Below are 19,128 nucleotides of genomic sequence, written 5' to 3'. Positions count from 1 at the left end.
TTTAACTGGAGGGACACTTGCCCTTCCAACACAACGTTCTACTCCCTACCGACTACCGATACCGGAACCGGCAACCATGAACTACCTCCAGACCCCGTTCCAATACGCGATGCCGATGGATCAGCCTATGGGTTATGGCATGCCCGTCTCACATCATCCCTATGAGCAGCCAATGGATCAATGCTACATTCCTTACCACCAGAATGATATTCATGGATTCTACACAACTGGTGCCATCGAGGAATATGAGGAATATGTGGAGAATCTGTCACGGCCCCGTTTGACGAAGGAGCAGGTTGAGATCTTAGAGTCACAGTTCCAAGCTCATCCAAAGCCCAACAGCAATACGAAACGGCAATTGGCCCTGCAGACCAGCTTAACCTTACCTAGAGTTGCGGTATGATATAGCCTCACCCGATATATGAATATATACCATTCAAAGCTATGTACTTACTTGGATATAGAACTGGTTCCAAAACCGAAGAGCAAAGGCCAAGCAGCAGAAACGACAAGAAGAATTCGAGAAGATGCAAGCTAAAGAGAAAGCCATGGCAGCCGAGGAATCTGAGAGCAAACAATCCTCAGAGAGCTCTGATGAACAACAAAAATCAGAGCAAGACCAAAAGAGCTCGATGTCCACTCCCACAGACACTCGTGGAGCCTCTTCAAGTTGTAGTGAGCAAGAAGACCATGGGCTGCAAACTCCTGCAGATGAGAAACCAGAGCCTAAGTTTGAGATTGTTGGACACCGTACCGAAGCGCAAGTGGAAATCCCCAGCTCAGAGCCAGCCAAAAGGATCCCTAGCCCCCCTCTAAAGGACAGCCAGGAGATGTCTAGCACTATGACTACTGTGCACAATAACACTGCTCAGCCATCCTTTTCCCAGCCCGAAACCAACAGTCATTTCCAGCAGTGGGCTTCAACTGGCGTTCCTCAGATTGGAGTTAATGTTGGCTCTGCGGATGCACATACAGTTTCAACTGCAACTCCCGTCATGGAGATCGACTCCAGTGGTTACTGGTCCCCGGATTCTAGCGGCCTTGTTAGCCAGCCGTTCACTGAACTCCTGTGTAACAACAGCTCACCAGAAGATCTCTCTTGCCAAGTTCAGCCAACTACTACAGCATTCACACAATCTTTCATTCCATCAGAGCTCCCACTCTACTCTTCGCAGAACATTGTCAACCAGCGACAGGTTTCCCTGCCGATGGAGCAGGGTGATATCTATCCTAGCAGCGGCCCCAACTCGGACCCTGAATCAACTCATTCTGAAGGACGCCAACTACCTCGACTTCACATCTCAACGTCCGATAATGCAATTGGTCTTGCCGCGCGAAGAAAGCGCCCACGTCCAGCTGCCATTGGAACCTCAGGCTTCGGGCGTACTGTCGGCGGACCTGTATCAGGATCACCAACCCGAAGGGTGTCCAGCGCTGCCTGGAGTGGTGTGCGAAAGTCGTCGCAACTTGCCGAGCTAAGCCCTAGATTCGGCGGTATGAGGAAGATCTCTGGTTCCCCCAGGTCGCCTTTCCCATATTCATTGGAAGGGAGGGCACATGCTCTATCCAACACAGACTTGGCTGTGCCTCCATCAACTACATCTTCTATACCCCCAGCCACTCCCATGACACCCGATGAGATGCAGTATCTCCTCCCGCCAACACCGATTGATAATCAGTACTGCCTCTCCCCACAGGAGGAGATGGGATACTCCCATTCCTTTCCAACCTCCCAGTCAATGACCTTTGATGAAAGTCAAGAGTCAAAGAGACAGCCACCGCCATTTGTAATGGTTGGAATGCCCCATCCTCAGTCATACCAGCAATTCACGGAGCCTATGTCGGCGCCTCCTAACTTCACTACGTTCAACGAACTTATCCCAGGCTGTGGGCAGCAGCAACAACAACACCCACTAAGCTCATCTGAGACTGAGACATCTCTCAATGTCATTCATATGCCTCGACCAACACACATTTCGCCCATTGCATACGACGATCAGGTACAGGGTGAACACGTAGAGGAGTCCGCCCCCACTGAGGAATGGCAAGGTCAAGGTCAACAGTCATCCACACAATCCACAACTGGCCCAAACTCGCCTGTCTCAGAGTCTAGCCAAGCCTATAACTCTGCTGGCAAGCCAAACACAGAGTTCTATATCCAAGAGTTTCCTCAACAGGACGAAGCCATGAAGGTGGCTGCACAGCAACTACCACCGCAACGAGCACGGACATACACCTTCACCAACCAAACCCCAAATGACTTTTACCGCACTGCCATTTTCCCACCTGTATAACATTGGTGTTTATGTGTTCTCCTTTTCTCTTGCGCAATTGATACCATACAACGGAGATTTCGCTACCTGGCGCATTTCTCGCGGCCATCATGCTTCTTCCTTTTCTCTTTTCTCTTCAACTCGTCAATGATATATGTGGGCTGGGCAGGGATGGACTTTTGGATTTTGTTAAAAACGTTTTTACTACATATTTCTATCCAAGGCGCTCAACTGGGCTATTTTTATCAAGGCTCTCCTTTTTGTTTCTTGCAGTTTTTGCTCTCTTTGGCTATTTTCTATTCCTTGCATTTCTCTCAATTTTTTTTACTTCCATTCCTTGGTACTCCAAACACCGTGATACCTTTTCTATTATGATTATCGCATTCTGCATAATTACCTAAACTAACTTAATTTCTAATATTAATTAAAACCCCCATTCCCATGGCTTCCCCTATTTGGACAATTGTTGGCCTTTGGAAGTTGGTTGAATTTTCTCTTCACTTTCCACATACAGGTTATGGAGATGTATTACATCATTTGGTTCTCTTCCCCTTGCAACCTTTCTCTCGCTTTTGTTTACCGAGATACCAAAGTTAACTGCGCTCGGATGGCCAGTTGGCTCCCTTTAGGAAAAGAAAGAAAAGAAAAGAAAAAAAAAAGCAAAGGAAATAAATTGAAGTTATTCAGACCTTTTTACGTTGTTACTTTAATCTCTCCCTGGAGTTAATCGCCTGATCCTTCACTTGAGGATTTAGTATCAAAGCAGGCTGAGGGTTCACGTTAATCGGTACGTGTTAGTCACCATATAATTCTCCAGTTAATCTAGCTAGCTCTAGTTTTATAGGAGCCACAAAACTCTTAATTAAGAAATGGTGCAAGCTGGACCAGACAGCTGATGTAGGACGGGGGGTCAAAAAGAGCTTTTGACTAGTTCTTTACATTCAAGGGCTTGTGCTCTCTGAAGCGAAGGCACCTAGGCTGCCTCATTAGGTGAAGACGTTCGGAGGTAGCTAATTAATTACCTGGGATTCAATGCGTCTCAGGCTCCCGACAGAAAAAGGTATTGGGCTCGCCCGATTGTATTGGCTCTTTTGGCCTTGCCGCCAGCCCCGGGGTTGAAACAAAGTAAACCCAAGAAGCCAGGACATCCATTGGGGGATCTAGCAACGAACATCACCTGTGACTTACCATCCCCCTGACCATGGCCTAACTAAATACTCTAATGCATATACACGGCACAGGATGGCTTGTTATTTAGCCAGTCGGAAGCCCACCATAGCATAACCCCCCCCCCTCCCCTTCCACAATACCACAAGTTCATGCGTGCCCGATATTTATATCAGCGGAGATACAAGTTCCCCGGCGGTTCCGGCTCCAATAGGCGTCTTGTCACCTGCATTGTTTGCCCCGACAGGAAACTAGCCTGAGACACCGGGAAGGCTAGGCAGAGCATGAAGTTAAGCGCCCGGAGTTGAATATCCGCTTATGTATATTTGTTCATGCAAACACAGGATCGATTGTATCAGCTTCCATCATACGCGCCCGCCCCCAACACCAGCATGGAGGGAGAAAAGGGTATATATATAGCTAAAGATGCTCTCACCATTCTCTGTTTCCTTGCACAGAACACAGTCAACTTCATCAAGACATCCAATTCTCCAAGAACTTCCACAATCAACATCAAGCTCAAGAGTTACCTCCAGGTCACCATGCCCAAAACCCTTACGTTGGTCTGCTACAAGCAGTCCCGCTTCTTCCCTGAGAATACTGCGCACTGGGGGCTGTAAGTTTGAACCTTACTACATACCTTAGCGACGGCACAGGCACACAAGTTCAATGGTTCTAACCTTAGTAGTCTTCTTCAGGAGCAGGGCGCGAAAAGCGGCCGGCTTTTCCATGTTACCAAGGAATCGTACAGAACCGGAATGACCGTGTGTACCCACTATTGCTCCTATCAATTGTTCCAGTTGTTTGTTTTTGAATGCCATCTTTTCTAATCAGATACCACGGTATTGTGAGCCTTAGGGCTACCGCCAAGATATGAATATTGTACCGACTTTTTCTGCTTCCCTTCGAGCCTCGGTTGAGGTGGCCTCCGGCCTCGACCTTGATGTCGACACCCTCGACCGTCTATGCATTGAAGTCGCAAGAGGCCGCCGTTTCGATTTCGTCGTCAACAACTGCCAGAGGTTTTGCGCTCAAGTTCTACAGCGCCTTGTTCAAAATGGAACAATCACTCAGGCCCAATTTGATGCACTCGCCACGAAAGGATTTCGCCCCTTAGTCTAAAAACGGGTCAGAGTCAAGGGCATGGTTGGGAGGCTTTAGTTAACTAGTGGAGAAGACCAAGTAGTTACCAGAACACGTTAGAGTAACTGGCACAACGAAGTAACTATATGTACATTAGTTATACTGGAGACGCCCTTTGAAAATCCATTGCCCAAATGTCACCGTTCTCACCTGCGTATATTAGAGTACCACCGTATCCTCCTAGCTATGATACTACTCTGTTAACTTTCAAGTTAGCCCGAGGCTTAGTCGTGTCAAACCTCTCTCTTTTACTCTCCCTTCTTGCCATTTCTCACTTGTCTTCTGAAGACAGATAGATATAGAATAAGGGGGTAGCAAATTGAGTTTCAAGCACGGAGAAAGCCTTACTTGGCTAGAGATATATATACACAGAGCATGGTAGCGTTACTCCATACAGTTAGGAAGGTGGAATGGAAACAGTGGCATTTCGGCAAGTCGGCGTTTTCATAATGTGGCATCCGAGAAATTGGGCGGTCGACAAGTCTATCCAAGGCTGGTTGGCTCAAGGCTCACCACCTTCCCTGGCTTTGGGCGTGTGATGTAGATGAGATAGACTGAGTGAGTCTTCGTTTCCTTCGCAGCAACACCTCCTTCCTTCCGTTCTCGAATCACCTCGAGGGTAGCGGGTTTAAGAACTTCTTGAACCAACTGGGCCACTGACTCAACGCTTGAAGGGTTCGAAACCATGGAGTTATCCCATCGCTTGCGGATCTGTGCCGTAACGTCTTCAAGGAAGCTGCCAGTAACAGTGCAGCCTCCGGCGGGGAGTGTAACTGTCCCGATCTGCTCACGGGTCGTCTCTCTAGAGCCGTCGCACCGAAATGTGGGAGAGTGGGAACTTATGCCAAAGCGTTCGACGTCTCCAGTCTCAGGATGAAGATGGAGAACATCGATGGTGCCGTGGTCTTCGCCGACAGCGAGGATCACGGAAGGATTTCTCGGTTTGGTAAATGCATCTATGAAACGGGCAAACATGTTGGCTGTTCGTGTGAGGAGTAAAGTTGATAGCAGCGAAAGAGTGATGAAATGTCGGTCCTTTGGCTTCTAAAGAGGCAGAGGAAAAAGATTGTGTGGGAGATAACCATTTGATAAATAGGTCGAGTGGTCCAGATGCCAGGAGTTGATGATAATATATAACTAAAGTATTATTATTAGTTAGCAGCGTCGACGTCTCCACACCGGCGCTTAGAACTCACTGAGCCAACCTTAACTAGTTAATGGCTAGGGGATCATCACGTGGGAGTGAGTGGCTTTGGTTGGTTGGGTTGTAACCTGTTCAGAGTCTCCTGCTACATCCGCCTATATCTATCCCCCATACGGAAACCGAGTGTTCTGTAAACAGTGACATCGATTGGATCATGACTCGGTTTGACGAGGAGAGGATGCAGAGACAGGAACAGGAGCAGGAAAAGATCCGTCAAGAGACATGGCCTACTCTGGAGGGTATCCTGCAATTAACGGGACCAACTATACCATCAGCCGGACGCCAATTCTTCTCTCCTTCTCCTTCCACTATCCTCAAGGTCGGTGCCGATGAAGGTGAAGACACCATGACCGTGCTAGGTCGCTCTATCGTAGGCCCTTCTGTCCCGCGCGTCGACTGCATTGTCACCATTCCCGCCCTGGAGTCACACTTAGAGCCGCAACAAGGCATCCTCATGTCTCGCCAGCCAGGCACACCGCTTGTTGAGATCTGGCCAACACTCTCCCCTTCGCAGCGCAAGTCCATCAAGGAGGAGCTTTCCCGGATGCTTGTGCGTATGCGGACGCCCAAGTTCACCTATTATGGACGTCCTGGGCGCCATCCATACACTCTCCTTGGTGTATACAACAAAGAGATGCATACCTTCTGTGCTTCCCGCACAGAGTGGGACGAGTCACGGATCCAGGCATTGCGGGTATCTGAAGCAGACGCAGAACGTATAGCTGCCCTTGAGAAAGTGCAGCGTGATACCACTGGCACCCCAGGCTGGGATCGGCCTGTTCTCACGCATGGAGATGTATCTGACCGGAACATCCTTATAGACCCTGACACACTCGCGGTGACGGGATTTATAGACTGGGAGATAGCTAATATTATGCCAGCGTACTTTGAGTACGCATGTGCACGCCTGTCTGAAGGCCACGATCCCGAGTGGAGAGTCGAGCTGTTGGATGTGATGAGGTCCGTTTTGCGCCGCGAGTGTGAGGCTATCAGTACCGACAAGGGAGAGCAGTTGTATCAGGAGACATTATTGGCTTGGGATGCAATGGTTGATGTTGAGAGATTTGCGCAGCATTATAACGATGACTGCTGTTGGACTTTTGAGACCGGTCTGCCTGTTTCATAGAAGACCGAATCCGCCATGTAGTTCGTAGAGGCATAATGAACAAATATCAAAAGAGTTGAGAAGAATTCAAAAATTCATTGGACTATATCAAGTATTAGACGAGAGAAGAGGCTGAAATGTACCGCATCAACCGTAAGCAAAAAACCTTTGGTCAAAAACACAGACAGACTCAACCATCTCAAAAACGGAGAGAACGGGAAGCGGGCAAGAAACGAGGCGAAGAAACAGGAAGCCAGCAGACCAGAACCCATAAAACACAAAGCGAGCGGGATGGACATGAATATCGAATTGATTCCAAAGCAACTAAATATTGTACTCTGCAGACTCCGTGTACTAACGTATCAGGATAGGGAGGCGGCAGCAATAAGCATGAACAGGGAAAAGAAGTCGAAAGTATATGAATGAATGTGTGCGGCATATCAGAGAAAGCGGAGAAGAAGGGTAGAGTGGGGGAAGGGGTATCTTAATATGCAGGCATGAACAATAAACGAACGAATTAAGGCAACAAGGAAGCGGAACTCGGGTCGGTTTGGGTTGCGGGAAGTAAGACAACTTAGGAGGCAAACCATGGATAAGATAATAGAATAAAAAGGGAGAAGAAGCCGGGGAATTTGGAAGAGAGAATAAAAAGGAATAATACAAGTATGTATGAAGGGTAAAGAGAGAGATGAGACAGAAAAAAAAAGACGAAAAACGAATAGCCAAAGTAGAGTGTCAAGACATGTAGATATAAAAGACAACCAAAACCAATTTACCGAATTGCACCTTAACGGATACCCCCGATCCCATTGCAGCTCCTTGCCTTTTCTAGTAAGTCCCGGGCCATGAACCGTGTGCTCCCTGCGGGCCTGCCTGGCCTTGTCCTTGTGGTCCTGTTGGTGACCAAGGTAGACTAGCGCCAGTGCCTGCGGATACAGCTGGCATCATGCCTGCACCACCGGCACTGACACCTCCAACGCCCATCCCGAAAGGTTGTTGTATCATGCCTGGGGAAGTGTACATTCTTGCCCCAGCGGCCGCACCTGGTCCCGCCATGGAATACGCGGCATTGACAACACCCGGATAGGCCATAGAATTCATTCCTGGCTGCTGTGGATGGGGTTGCGGTTGCGGCTGCAGTTGTGGAGAGGCAAGCTGCCGTTGGCCTGGCGATTGTGAGGGGTGATGTGGGTGGTGTTGGTTATGCAGAGGAGATGCATACTGTGGATGCTGCATTCCGAGCGATTGATGGTGTTGAGGTTGATGTTGTGTGTGAGACGGTGATTGTTGAGACGGATGGTGCTGCTGCTGCTGCTGATGTGGGAGTGGTTGCTGCGGCGGTGCTCCCCAGAACTGCTGCTGCGGGTATGTATATAACGACGACTGAGATGAGACTGGGAGAGAGACGGGAGTGGAGGAGAGGGGAAGCGACATGGGATTGTTTGGAGAGCGGTGATGTCCTTGCTGCTGCTGCATGGTGCGAAGAGGAGGTGACATGGACGGTTGCTGGTGCTGGGGTTGCTGGTGGTGCTGGGGCTGCTGCTGCTGATGGTGAAGAGCAGGTGAGTATGATGTATGAGGTGTCATGACGGTCTGTGGCTGTTGCAGCATTGGTTGTGGCTGTAGGGACGACATCATGCCGGAGGAGCTGAGTTGGGGGGATTGCAAATTCGTGTTGCTAAGTTGGCTGCCAGCAGTGGATGACGGAAGAGGTTGGACATTCGCATCTGATATTGGGATCTCGCGCGGTCTATTCCAGTGGTCTTCCAAGCCCTTCGCGCGGAAACTGCGCTGCTGGTTAAGTATCTTGCTAAACTCTGCCGTATGCGACGCCTGGTTAACAATATCGGCGGCAGCACTAGGGACGGAGCGGTCCTGGTAGGGTTGACCACCTAGGTCTTGCCTAGGGCGTGGAAGACTGCTGTATTCGCGAAGACGCGGATCGTCGGACGGGGCGGGGTTGATCATAGGGAGGGGAGCAAGTGAAGCGGGATGGGATAGCGTCGATGGCAGGCCGTGTGCATCGGTCGAGGTGTTGGTGTAGATAACATCGTTATGACCCAAAGAGGGTATGGCATTCATCGAAGCGGCAGCTTCGGCGGCGGCAGCTTCGCGTGCCTTTCCTGCTCCAGGACGTTTCTCGCCAGCCATGTCTTCTTCTGTAAATCCTTGTTTGATAGCCTTGCTTTCCCAGTAATCATCGCGCACGCGTCGGCCGTTAACTATGACTCTACTGCCGAACTGGCGGAACATGGAACGAGCGGTAACTATGGCAATCTGGCGCGAGCGGTACGAGTACGGCAGGATGTCCTGCGCGATCAAATCGTCCTTTTCAGCCTGGTTGGCGATAATTTTGAATAGGGATCTATTCTTGTTGAAGAGGAGGTAAGAATCGCGGTAGCCTAGCACGCGCGCACACTCCGTAGCCAGCATGAAGAGCTTGTTGCCGCGATTTGCGAGGCGAAAGGTGCGACACTTGTAGGTGCGGGTATCCTGCAGATAACCTAGCCCGTCGACTTTCTTCTCGCCGTTGGCATCGAACTCCTTGGGGATATACTCATCGCCATCTTCCCCTAGCTGGTCGGTCGTGTGGTCTCTGACTGTGGGCAGGGCTTTGAGAACGGACTTTGTCGGCGTAGCCTTGGGCGGAGACGACTGAAGGGCGATATCTGGGGCTATCCTGGGCGTCTGTAGGGGAGACTGCGAGGACGCCATGGCCGCTGCAGTTGTCGTTATCGTCGTAGCAACAATGGGCGTGTTGTTGCTGATACTGGTGTTGTTGCTGCTGATGTTGGCGTTTGTGCTGATGTTGTTATGGCTGGCGGTAATGGTGGTGGAGGTGCTCGGCGGGCGGGTGGCTTTTGGGGGTCGCCCTCTTTTGCGCCTACTGTCTGCGATAGATTGTCAGTAGGGCTGTATGCTAGAATTTTTTTTCCTTTTCCCTCTTCCGCCCTTCTCTTCCTTTTCGCTTCTCGCTCTGGCACGCTTTCTGTTCTGCTCTTCTCTGCTGAAGTGGAGTTGCTACGCTAAGGTTTGGGTAGGCGACAAGGCGATTTCAAAGAAAATGAGGAAAAGTCGGACTTCAGCGAAGTCTTTCATCCGCCCAAAGATTAAAAACTCACCATCTTCGACATCTGGGTCGGCGAGCTGTTCGCCATACTGGTCTTCTGAACGGCTGCGCTTGATGCCGCGGGAGCCAGTCGCGTCCGCGGTGAGATCTGTAGCAAGCACAGTAGATGGAAGGGAGACTGCTGGGTCAGTATATTATTATCATGGCCATCGTAGCCGCCGTCGCCAACATCCGTCTGAACGGACAGCAAACACAGAGAGATTAAGGACGGGCAAGAGGATAAAACAACGTACTAGGAGAGTTGAGATCCGCGGGGTTGATAGTCCCGGAGTCGACGCGGTTGTTGCCCATGCCGCTGCCGCCGTTAACCTGGGCGGGCGCGGAGGTTGTATACATCTCGAGGGGGAACTGTGTGTTCACGATGGGCGGAGGGGGAGGAGGAAGAAAAGGGTGGGGAGGACGAGGGCGAATGGGATGATGGAGGAGATGATGGAAGGATAGAATGTATGAGAGAGGATGACGAGCGGATGGATAGTAGTGGTGGAGGGCGCGTTTCTTTTTTTCTTTTTTGCTTCTTCCCTTCGACCCTTCTCTCGCTGTTGATGTCTTGTCTTTCCTATCTGTGTCCTCTCTCAAGGGGCGCCACAGTGATATCACAGCGAGGATGTACTAGACATGTCTGGGCGTAGACGTTGGGATAACTCGCGAAAGATGCCGGCTCGGAGATGCTAGCCCAGCAGCGCGGAAGGGGGGATGGGGACAGGACAGTGGCGCAGTGTATATTCGGTCAGGGAAACGTCTGTTAGTTGAAGAAGTTGCAGAAGGAAGAACAGGCGATGCAGGCAGCCGACGCTAGAGCAGGGATGGAGGAGGATGAGAGGTAGAGACGAGAGTCGACAAGACGAGGATCTTCCACCTGGGGAGCAAAGTATAGAGAGGAGCAAGGAAAAAGCAACGAGCACTGGGCTCGCTCATGATCGTGTAGGTGACTCTGCAGAAAGCGAAGGGAGCTGATGATGATGGTAGCTGCACAATAATAGTAGTAATAGACTTCTCCAGGGATGGCGCTGCTTCATCATAGGGTGGCCGTGGGTTGCTCCAGGACGTTTGTTGATAGGCTTTCGGAGGCTGGTCCGTATAAAAAGTAATGTATATATATTCGTTATTTAGACATCTCTTGCTTGTCTGAACTGGTTTTTGGCGAAGAAGAAAAAGGCTACAGGCTGGGGCCTCTTGTTACTTTTAGCATGCGGCTCTGCTTAGCCACCAGCGTCGTCAGCGACTACTCCGGACAGGGAATTCCGTCTCTGATGATATGTAGAGGTGAGGACAGCACAGATGGTCGGTCAGAAAGAGTCAAAGCATCGTATCCATGGCGGAGATCCCATAGGAAGAGAGGAGCTTTTTCTGAGAAGGACCCCCAAGTTGCAAGGATACGCCGGATAATAATAACCACCCACGCCGGTCATGGGATGCTCCTCAACTAGGGATCTGTACAAGGAAGAGGGAGTCGTCGAGATGTATCCTCTTGGGCGATCGCGGGATCTGATCCGAGTCAGCTGAGATGCAAGACATGCATAAAACCTCAGAGATATGGCTTTCCGCTCTGTGCTTTCTCCTCCCTCTTATACTCCTGCTTGTTGGACCTTCTTTGGCTTGATAACTACTTAGTTATGCTGGACGCTGTCTCAGTGTGAATCAAACACTCTGCCCATCTGCCGGAAGACGGGATTATCAGTTCGCTGCATAGAATAAGGCTACAATGGCCAAGGTCTCATCTCTATGAGATTCTATACTCTGGACGGAGTACTCGAGCTGCGACTTTTGTCATACTTGCTTTTTGTGTCCGCCTGATGGTGAAAGAAAAAAAAAAAAAAAAAACAAACAACATCCGAACTGCGGTGGACATCGACGGCATTGCGTCGAGATGTGATGTTACCGTGCCATAGAGCTGAAGAGAAGCCAGAGGGACAAACGCCATCTTCAAGTTGCAGCTATTAGACACATCACATCCGATGTGACCAGTGCTGAGCCGTCTTCGCTGATTGCCAGGGCTCTCGAGTCGGGGAATTTTTCCCTCTCGGAGCATTTCTTGAAGCCTTGTCCTATCTTGTCTTAATTTATTGTAGTTATCTTGCAACAGAAGAGCCGTTCCCTAAGCACGAAAGAGATAGACATGAGTACGGTTATCAAGCCACAGGTTCCAGAAAACTCACGAGTTCGTTTACTTAACTGGTTCGTTAGTTACGATGGTCTGCTCATCAGGTTTGGCTGTACCACCTCTGCCATTCCTGTGCTGCTTCCAACCCCATCCGCTATATTATTAATGTTTGCTCCTGCGCCTCGCTCTGCTTCAGATGTCGACAAGACGCGTTCTGCTCTTCCTTGCTGGTCGTACATCCATCTCAGCCTCCCTGCTGCTGCTCCGTTGATCCGGACTAAGCAGCCAGCAGGTTGAACAGGCCAACGCACTTCGTTTAGCGACCGTTCTTCTCTCTTCCGCCAGCCAGCCAGGCCAGGGATATGCCCTGCACGGCCATGATACACCCCATGAGACAAGCTGAAGAAGAAGCCAAAAAGAAGTTGAAGTTGAAGCTGAAGTTGAAGTCGCGACGTTGAGATAGGTATAGATCTGGTCACGTGAAATTCCCTTTTTGGGCATTTGTTTACACTTTGATATATAAAAGGGAGCAGAGCTACGGACTACAATATACGAACAAAATGGCGTCCTCTGAGATGAAATGGAAGAACTTGGGTGGAATGAAAAGGACAACTGTCAGTAGGTAGATCAAGAAGGAGCCTTGTCGCTGCTGGGCCCTGGCTCGACGTTGCGGGTCGGACGAGGACGGACATGTCGGCGGCTGAAGCTATAGTAGTCCACATTGCGGTCAGATTCATACGCATCTTCCTGGCCAAACGCCGCCCTGCGAAGAGCCCTACGCTCTAGTGTACAGGTCTCTCTCAGCATCTCTCACTTAACAATCGCCGCCTCTACGGCACGCTGGCACCGTTCGGGGTAGTCTTTGTATTTGGCACATATGTGGATAGTCTGGCCTCCCGGGGTCGAGAGTATATGAGCAGCCGCGAGAACTCGCCGCATTTGATCGTGCGTGTTCCATATTTCTCCGCAAAGTCGTACCCTTTCTTACGTGCAAGCGTGAAGAGTTTCTCGTTGATAGATACCGGTGGTATGGTGAGCTTTGGGTTCTCCCTTTTACCAGCAACTCCAGGAAGAGCATGGCGGGAGATATCGGTGCTGCCTTTGTTCCCACCTTTGCCTACTCGACGATGAGTCTTAGGAAGAGGGAGGACCTCGGCAATAGTGTCGGAATTGATATCGCTGTTGGACTAGGTTGACTCGCCTTCGTTAATGTTGAGCTCGGACTTGATCATCTCTTCCAGTATCACGGGGCATGCCGAGGGTGACATCTTGGTTATATGGCAGGTATCAAATTTGATATGGAGCTCCAACGGCCATGTAAAATATGAGTTTGGCTGGCAAAAAGATATGCTGAGGAAAAAGATGCACAGGTTCTCAAGCCGCTTCCCTGCTTTTTTTATAGCTTTTAGTCGGCTCAATCACCTTCACGAACGTGGCAGGTAGGTCGAGTATTCTTGTTCCCAGAATCTTGGGCATATTCTATTCACCACCTTTCAGGTGGTGGAATACAACCCAAGTAATAATATATATCAACATTTCAATAATAAATTATCGGAAGGAGAGTGCACATCAAGATTGCGACTCTTCACTCATCATTTAACAGCAACAAGGTATAAAACAGAGGTATGTTCAGAAAAACGCTAATTCATCGTCATCGTCATCATCATTTTCCATCCCAATCGTTCATATATCGACTTTTCAGGGGTTTCGTTAATCGTTCTGTTCGCGTCATCACCTGCCCGCTGGCGCAGGGGTGTCGAGACAGGGATGTTATGCTGCACACTACCTTTAGCGGGAGTACTTGGCTGCATAAAGTCAACTCGTCTAGGCACCGTCGATTCGCTAACAAACATCATCTGCTTCGGTCTAGGGGGAGTTTCACCCACTTCAGCCGATGTAGAATGTGCGGAGGTGTCAAGGCCAAATTTTATAGAGCTAGATTTGTAAGAGCAAGGTTTCGATGTGCGGGCCAAAATAGGACTCAGCTCTGCCTCTATGCCGCTCTCCATGGGGTTAGAGGTGGCACTTGGTTTCAACCCGTTTGAAGAGGGTTTGGACGGTGTTTCGTGAACGAGGTCTTCTGTTCTTGAGAAGTTCAGAATAGGCTGGCTCTTAGGTAACATGCCTGAGTTTGAAGGGCGGGTACTTGACGATGGCACTACCTGAGTATCAGGATCAGGTATCGGGCTTGCCATGACGGTTGGCCTTGACTGTTTCCATGCCTTGGGCAAGGACGGCAAGTCGGCAAATCCGCAGTCTTTGTTGCGCGGCCCCTTCGGCGTCGCCATAACCTGTACTCCTTGAGCAAAAGGATTTCGGGTGGGATTCTTTTGCTTCCTAGGATGGGAGGCTGCCGATGACGCTGATCTCTTCTCCGCAGACTCGACGAAATCCCTCACCGCAAGCTCTCTGTTGGGTTTTCTGAGGGCATTGATAGCTGCATCCAACTCACGTTTCTGGTCCACTAAAAGATTCATCCTCTTCAACTTCGACTCGTGCTGTTTGGCCACGGCCTCAAGATCCACCTCCCGGTTATTGGCTCGTTTCGGTTTCTGAATGTCACCCCTCCCGCCTATAGAGGTGGAAAACGACAACCGGTCATTACTCTCACGTTTCACCTCTGCAGTAGCAGGAGCAGTGTTATTCCGCGCCAGGCTGGGGACTTTTGCCCTAGCAGGTATCTTCTCGTCAGTTCTGACGCGCTGTAGAGTCCTCTTCGACGGTTGTCCCTTGGCGGATTTTGATAATGGATTTGTCGAATGTTTCTGGTTGGAACGATTAGGCCTAGCAGGTGATGAGATGGCGGGGCCTCCTAGTTTGCGATTTATGACCTGACATTTCTCAGGGAGGCGGGCAGAATAGAAAGGGATAATGACCTCAGTGCAGAAATCACGGAGCTTATCATTATTTGGTTTCCCGGGTCCAGTGGCCACCTTGGCTGAATTGACGGCAATCGCGAAGTCATGGGAGCTCACTGTATGCCAAATGCACAATCTGTCCAGAAGTAATTCCAATGCCGTAGCCATATCGTGTGCCTTTTTGATGGCCTTTTTAGGCTTTTCCATATTTTCGTCATCAAGTTCGGCCGGGCTGCCAACACTTCCTTCTAGAAGCATTATCTCTAGGATCAAGAGGATTTGCAACTGGGTCTCTCTCATACGTATGTCTTCGATCAGCCTCTTCCTTTGGGTTTCCAACGCGGACTTCTCTACCAACGAGTTGGTTTCATAGACAGATTTCCACCACTTGGAAATGAACTCCTCTTCGCCTGCATATAAACCGTCCTTGCCAATAGTTTTCTTCTTGCTCTTACGCTTCTTTGCAGGTGCAATCTTATCACCATCAGACTGGGATTGGGTGATATCTGCTACTATTCTTGGCAAGGAATCCCTGTACTTCGCATCCATTTTTTTCATAGGGATAATACAAGAACGATAGTAGTGATACAATACCGTTGGCCTCATAGATGATGCATCATCTGGATTCTGGAAAGCGGCTCGAGCACGCGTGAGAGGACCCTTTGCAAAGTAGGCCACGGATGTCTAATATGGTTTAGAATATACACTCAAAACCAAAAATGAGGGTCTTACCTTTGATATATATAAAGCTTCAAGGTATTGCATCTTGAGTGTAGAAAGCATATCTTCGGCATTGTTAACAGTGTTGGTTTGCGGAAGAATTTGGCTGTCAGCGAAATATTCGGCAGACAGACTGATGCCAAGCTCAATTTTGTCTCCCTCTTTTGGAGATACTTCTGTTGCAACTGCTGGTGATGTCCCGGTTCTGTCGAACTGGCTCGACACGGGGTCTTCATGCGGGGAGTCTCCAAAAGCGAAGGAGACAGCTTGAGCAGGTATTTCTTGGAACAAATCAATATCAGGAATGGTAGCAAATTCCAGGCTGTCCGTGAATGGGTCGGAAGGCGACTGAACAGGTCCAAACTCTTCCTGAACTCCGCTGGATTTGGATGCAACTGCCAAATCCCCTTCCTGAACTACGCCCCTTAGAGGACATATAGCATATACGTATCGCTTCACCCTTTCAACCACGTAGTACTCTTTCAGTACTTCGCCGTAATGGCGTTCCACCGTATCTGAAATTGCCGCGGCCAACACAGATGAGGCATTCTCGCCGGAAAGACTCTGCTCAAGAGCGGGTATATTTGCCGTGAATAGGCTTCCTGGTCGTATGCGTCGTGGAGATGACAGGCACGTATCCAGCCATGATAGCGGAATTCGAGAGCGCGGTATTAAGGCTATAGGGTAGAGGCTATGTGGTTTATCTGACAAGGAGGTACCGCAAGGCTAAGAGTTACTGACATCAGCTGTTTGTTTTTTTGAAGGTAAGATAGGCTTAATGAGCAACGCACATTTATGGTAAATTTAGCCAGTGCAGATTTACCAACAGCACCATCACTGTCATTATCTAACTTTAATCTTTTCGAAGGGGGAAAGGAATCATGGCTATCGTCCAACGAGCCCCTAGATGGCACCTTCGAAGTCGTTAGGAGGGGGAGACACGTAGCCATCCAGCCATAACTCTAACAATTTCAACGCAATGAAAAGAAAATAGTATGGAAGAGACGCAGGGAATGCAGTGACGCAAATAAGCTAACAGCTCAAAATTAAACAGTGGAAAAAAACGTATAAACCTCACACTTTCAAGCTCATAGACATGGTCGCTATCTCGATTGTTTCTATCAATTTAAAGCAAGAAGACGACGCGAAGTCACTCGCACGTGATGTTAAACCTTCTTTAAGGTTCTTCGAGCGCGTCGGGTTTAGAAGCTTGTTAGTAAGCAACCTTCTCGCGCTTTACATAATCTTAACGCCGGAAAGTCCCGGTGTGACCGGTTGCCTGGGGTCTTTATACTTGAGACCTGGTATTTTAGCACGATGACAGGACGACAGGGAGTCTACTGAGATACATCACCAAGGGTGAACTTAAGCCGGAAGTGTGATACTATTTAGATGGAAGAGTATATTGGCTGACATTGCATAAAAGCTAAGAAGCCGAATTGATAGTTTGATTGGTTCTATCTACCAGGCCACCGAATGGCTGGTTCAACTTTTTCACCGAAAACGCCCTCCGCCTGATATAATGTTAAATGTAGTATGTGTAAAAGCGTAACAAGGAAATTGGTATCATGTTGAATTATTCCGGAGATGCTGCAACAAAACCAGTTTGTAAATGCAATAAAGAAAAGTCGTGTAGATCCCGTAAAACAGACGAAAGGGTCGTAAGTCTATTTTGTATATGCTTTGAGTTGTTGAAAACAAAGCAAACGATCATCACTATGATGAACTTGTTTTGTTACAACCGGAGGAGGAAGAGGAGGTGATTAATTGGATAGGAGGAGCGGAAGTAGAAGAGGGCGGAAGAGTAGAGGGGTAAGGGTAAGATGTTTAGAAGTTGAGGGTCTTTGGCTTCTCCCAGGAGAAGCTCTGGTCGGTGAAGTGACCGTTCTTGGCGGTTTGGAAGTAGATGGGCTTGGCGAGGTCGAGGTCCTTGACGATGACACCAGGACGGAGGTCAAAGTTCTTTCGGATGATGTCGACGAGCTCGTCGGAGGTCTTGCTAGAGGTGCCGTAGGTCTCGACAAAGATGGAGAGAGGTTCGGCAACACCGATGGCGTAGGAAAGCTGGACGAGGGCACGGCGGGCGAGCTTAGAGTGGACGATGGACTTGGCGATCCATCGGGCGACGTAGGCAGCAGAGCGGTCGACCTTGGAGTAGTCCTTTCCGGAGAAAGCACCGCCACCGTGAGCACCCCAACCACCGTAGGTGTCGACGATGATCTTACGGCCAGTGAGACCGGCGTCACCCTGGGGACCACCGATGATGAAGAGGCCGGATGGCTGGATGTGGTAGATGGTGCGGTCGTCGAGAAGGTTGGCAGGGATGACCTTCTTGATGATCTTCTCGAGGATCTCCTTTCGGAGGACCTCGGTAGTGATTTCCTCACTGTGCTGAGCACTGACGACGACAGTGTCGACGCGGACGGGCTTGACGGCACCGTTGTCATGAGCATACTCAATGGTGACCTGGGTCTTGGTGTCAGGGCGGAGCCATGGGAGGGAGCCGTCCTTGCGGGCATCCTTCATGGCACGGTTGAGCTTGTGGGCAAGCTGGATGGTCAATGGGAAGAGTTCAGGGGTCTCGTCGGTGGCATATCCGAACATGATACCCTGGTCACCAGCACCCAACTTCTCCAGGGCCTCATCGTAGTGAAGACCCTGGGCAATGTCGGGGGACTGCTGCTCGATGGCAACAAGGACGTTGCAGGTCTTGTAGTCAAAGCCCTTGGCAGAGTCATCGTATCCGATGTCCTTGATGGCATCACGGATGATCTTCTGGTAGTCAAGACGAGCCTTGGTGGTGATCTCACCGAAGACCATGATCATACCTATTGCGACGGTCAGCAGCCGGGAACACACAAATCAAAGCCAAGCGCAATGCGAGACAAGCATATACTACTACTTACCGGTCTTGGTGGCAGTCTCGCAAGCGACCTATGGTTTTCGTGGATGGTTAGTAACCGCAGAGACTTCCGACAACAGGGATCTGGAGGGGTGATGGCCACCTTGGAGAGGGGATCCTCAGCGAGACAGGCATCGAGAACGGCATCAGAAACCTGATCACTGCGCTCAATTGTTAGCAGGCCAGCCGGAGCAGACTCCTGGAGACACGACAGCCATTGCAACTTACGCGATCTTGTCTGGGTGACCCTCGCCGACGGACTCGGAGGTGAAGAGGAAGTTGCCCTGAGTGGCACCGTTTGCTAAGCTGCCCATTGTGACGGTCTGGATATCTGTCTGTCTAGCGAAGAGGAGCAAAGAAACACAGGTAGAACGAGCAACAAAGACAAGACGATATCGCTGTCCGGGAGGAGGCGTTGCAGAGTGCTGTTGGGGGTGGAGGGGGAGCCGGAAAAGAGACCTGAGTTGGAGGTTTGGTTTTGGGAAAAGGGGGCCAGGACGAGGCGGGAGCAAAAAGGCGGATGGG

The 19,128-nt window shown here is 49.9% G+C and overlaps 8 protein-coding genes across 8 annotated transcripts; 3 read left to right on the top strand and 5 right to left on the bottom strand.

Moving 5' to 3' along the window:
• Window positions 1–76: 76 nt before the first annotated feature.
• ARB_03169 (homeobox transcription factor, putative) lies at window positions 77–2,294 on the top strand (the record flags this gene model as incomplete). Its single annotated transcript, XM_003010422.1, has 2 exons — window positions 77–397; window positions 465–2,294. 2 exons carry the CDS (start codon window positions 77–79, stop codon window positions 2,292–2,294), a joined length of 2,151 nt encoding a protein of 716 aa, XP_003010468.1.
• Window positions 2,295–3,832: 1,538 nt separating this feature from the next.
• Window positions 3,833–4,060, top strand: ARB_03168 (uncharacterized protein; the record flags this gene model as incomplete). The annotated part of the gene is made up of 1 exon (XM_003010421.1): window positions 3,833–4,060. One exon carries the CDS (start codon window positions 3,833–3,835, stop codon window positions 4,058–4,060), a length of 228 nt encoding a protein of 75 aa, XP_003010467.1.
• A 1,006-nt stretch (window positions 4,061–5,066) lies between these two features.
• On the bottom strand, window positions 5,067–5,558 carry ARB_03167 (uncharacterized protein; the record flags this gene model as incomplete). Its single annotated transcript, XM_003010420.1, has 1 exon — window positions 5,067–5,558. One exon carries the CDS (start codon window positions 5,556–5,558, stop codon window positions 5,067–5,069), a length of 492 nt encoding a protein of 163 aa, XP_003010466.1.
• A 383-nt stretch (window positions 5,559–5,941) lies between these two features.
• ARB_03166 (uncharacterized protein) lies at window positions 5,942–6,913 on the top strand (the record flags this gene model as incomplete). Its single annotated transcript, XM_003010419.1, has 1 exon — window positions 5,942–6,913. The coding sequence occupies one exon, from the start codon at window positions 5,942–5,944 to the stop codon at window positions 6,911–6,913; it is 972 nt and encodes a 323-aa protein (XP_003010465.1).
• Window positions 6,914–7,720: 807 nt separating this feature from the next.
• Window positions 7,721–10,639, bottom strand: ARB_03165 (nuclear localization protein, putative; the record flags this gene model as incomplete). Its single annotated transcript, XM_003010418.1, has 4 exons — window positions 7,721–9,776; window positions 9,918–10,140; window positions 10,256–10,582; window positions 10,633–10,639. The coding sequence occupies 4 exons, from the start codon at window positions 10,637–10,639 to the stop codon at window positions 7,721–7,723; spliced, it is 2,613 nt and encodes an 870-aa protein (XP_003010464.1).
• A 1,567-nt stretch (window positions 10,640–12,206) lies between these two features.
• ARB_03164 (uncharacterized protein) lies at window positions 12,207–13,391 on the bottom strand (the record flags this gene model as incomplete). Its single annotated transcript, XM_003010417.1, has 4 exons — window positions 12,207–12,594; window positions 12,681–12,829; window positions 12,999–13,240; window positions 13,325–13,391. 4 exons carry the CDS (start codon window positions 13,389–13,391, stop codon window positions 12,207–12,209), a joined length of 846 nt encoding a protein of 281 aa, XP_003010463.1.
• Window positions 13,392–13,763: 372 nt separating this feature from the next.
• ARB_03163 (uncharacterized protein) lies at window positions 13,764–16,651 on the bottom strand (the record flags this gene model as incomplete). The annotated part of the gene is made up of 3 exons (XM_003010416.1): window positions 13,764–15,665; window positions 15,714–16,378; window positions 16,525–16,651. The coding sequence occupies 3 exons, from the start codon at window positions 16,649–16,651 to the stop codon at window positions 13,764–13,766; spliced, it is 2,694 nt and encodes an 897-aa protein (XP_003010462.1).
• An 877-nt stretch (window positions 16,652–17,528) lies between these two features.
• Window positions 17,529–18,521, bottom strand: ARB_03162 (uncharacterized protein; the record flags this gene model as incomplete). The annotated part of the gene is made up of 1 exon (XM_003010415.1): window positions 17,529–18,521. One exon carries the CDS (start codon window positions 18,519–18,521, stop codon window positions 17,529–17,531), a length of 993 nt encoding a protein of 330 aa, XP_003010461.1.
• Between the last annotated feature and the right edge of the window lie 607 nt (window positions 18,522–19,128).

The sequence above is a fragment of the Trichophyton benhamiae genome (assembly GCF_000151125.1).
Source record: "Trichophyton benhamiae CBS 112371 chromosome Unknown contix01456_5.r1.exp, whole genome shotgun sequence".
Lineage (NCBI taxonomy): Eukaryota > Fungi > Ascomycota > Eurotiomycetes > Onygenales > Arthrodermataceae > Trichophyton > Trichophyton benhamiae.
The sequence above is the reverse complement of the archived record's forward strand: the minus strand, read 5'-3'. Positions and strand labels throughout refer to the sequence as shown.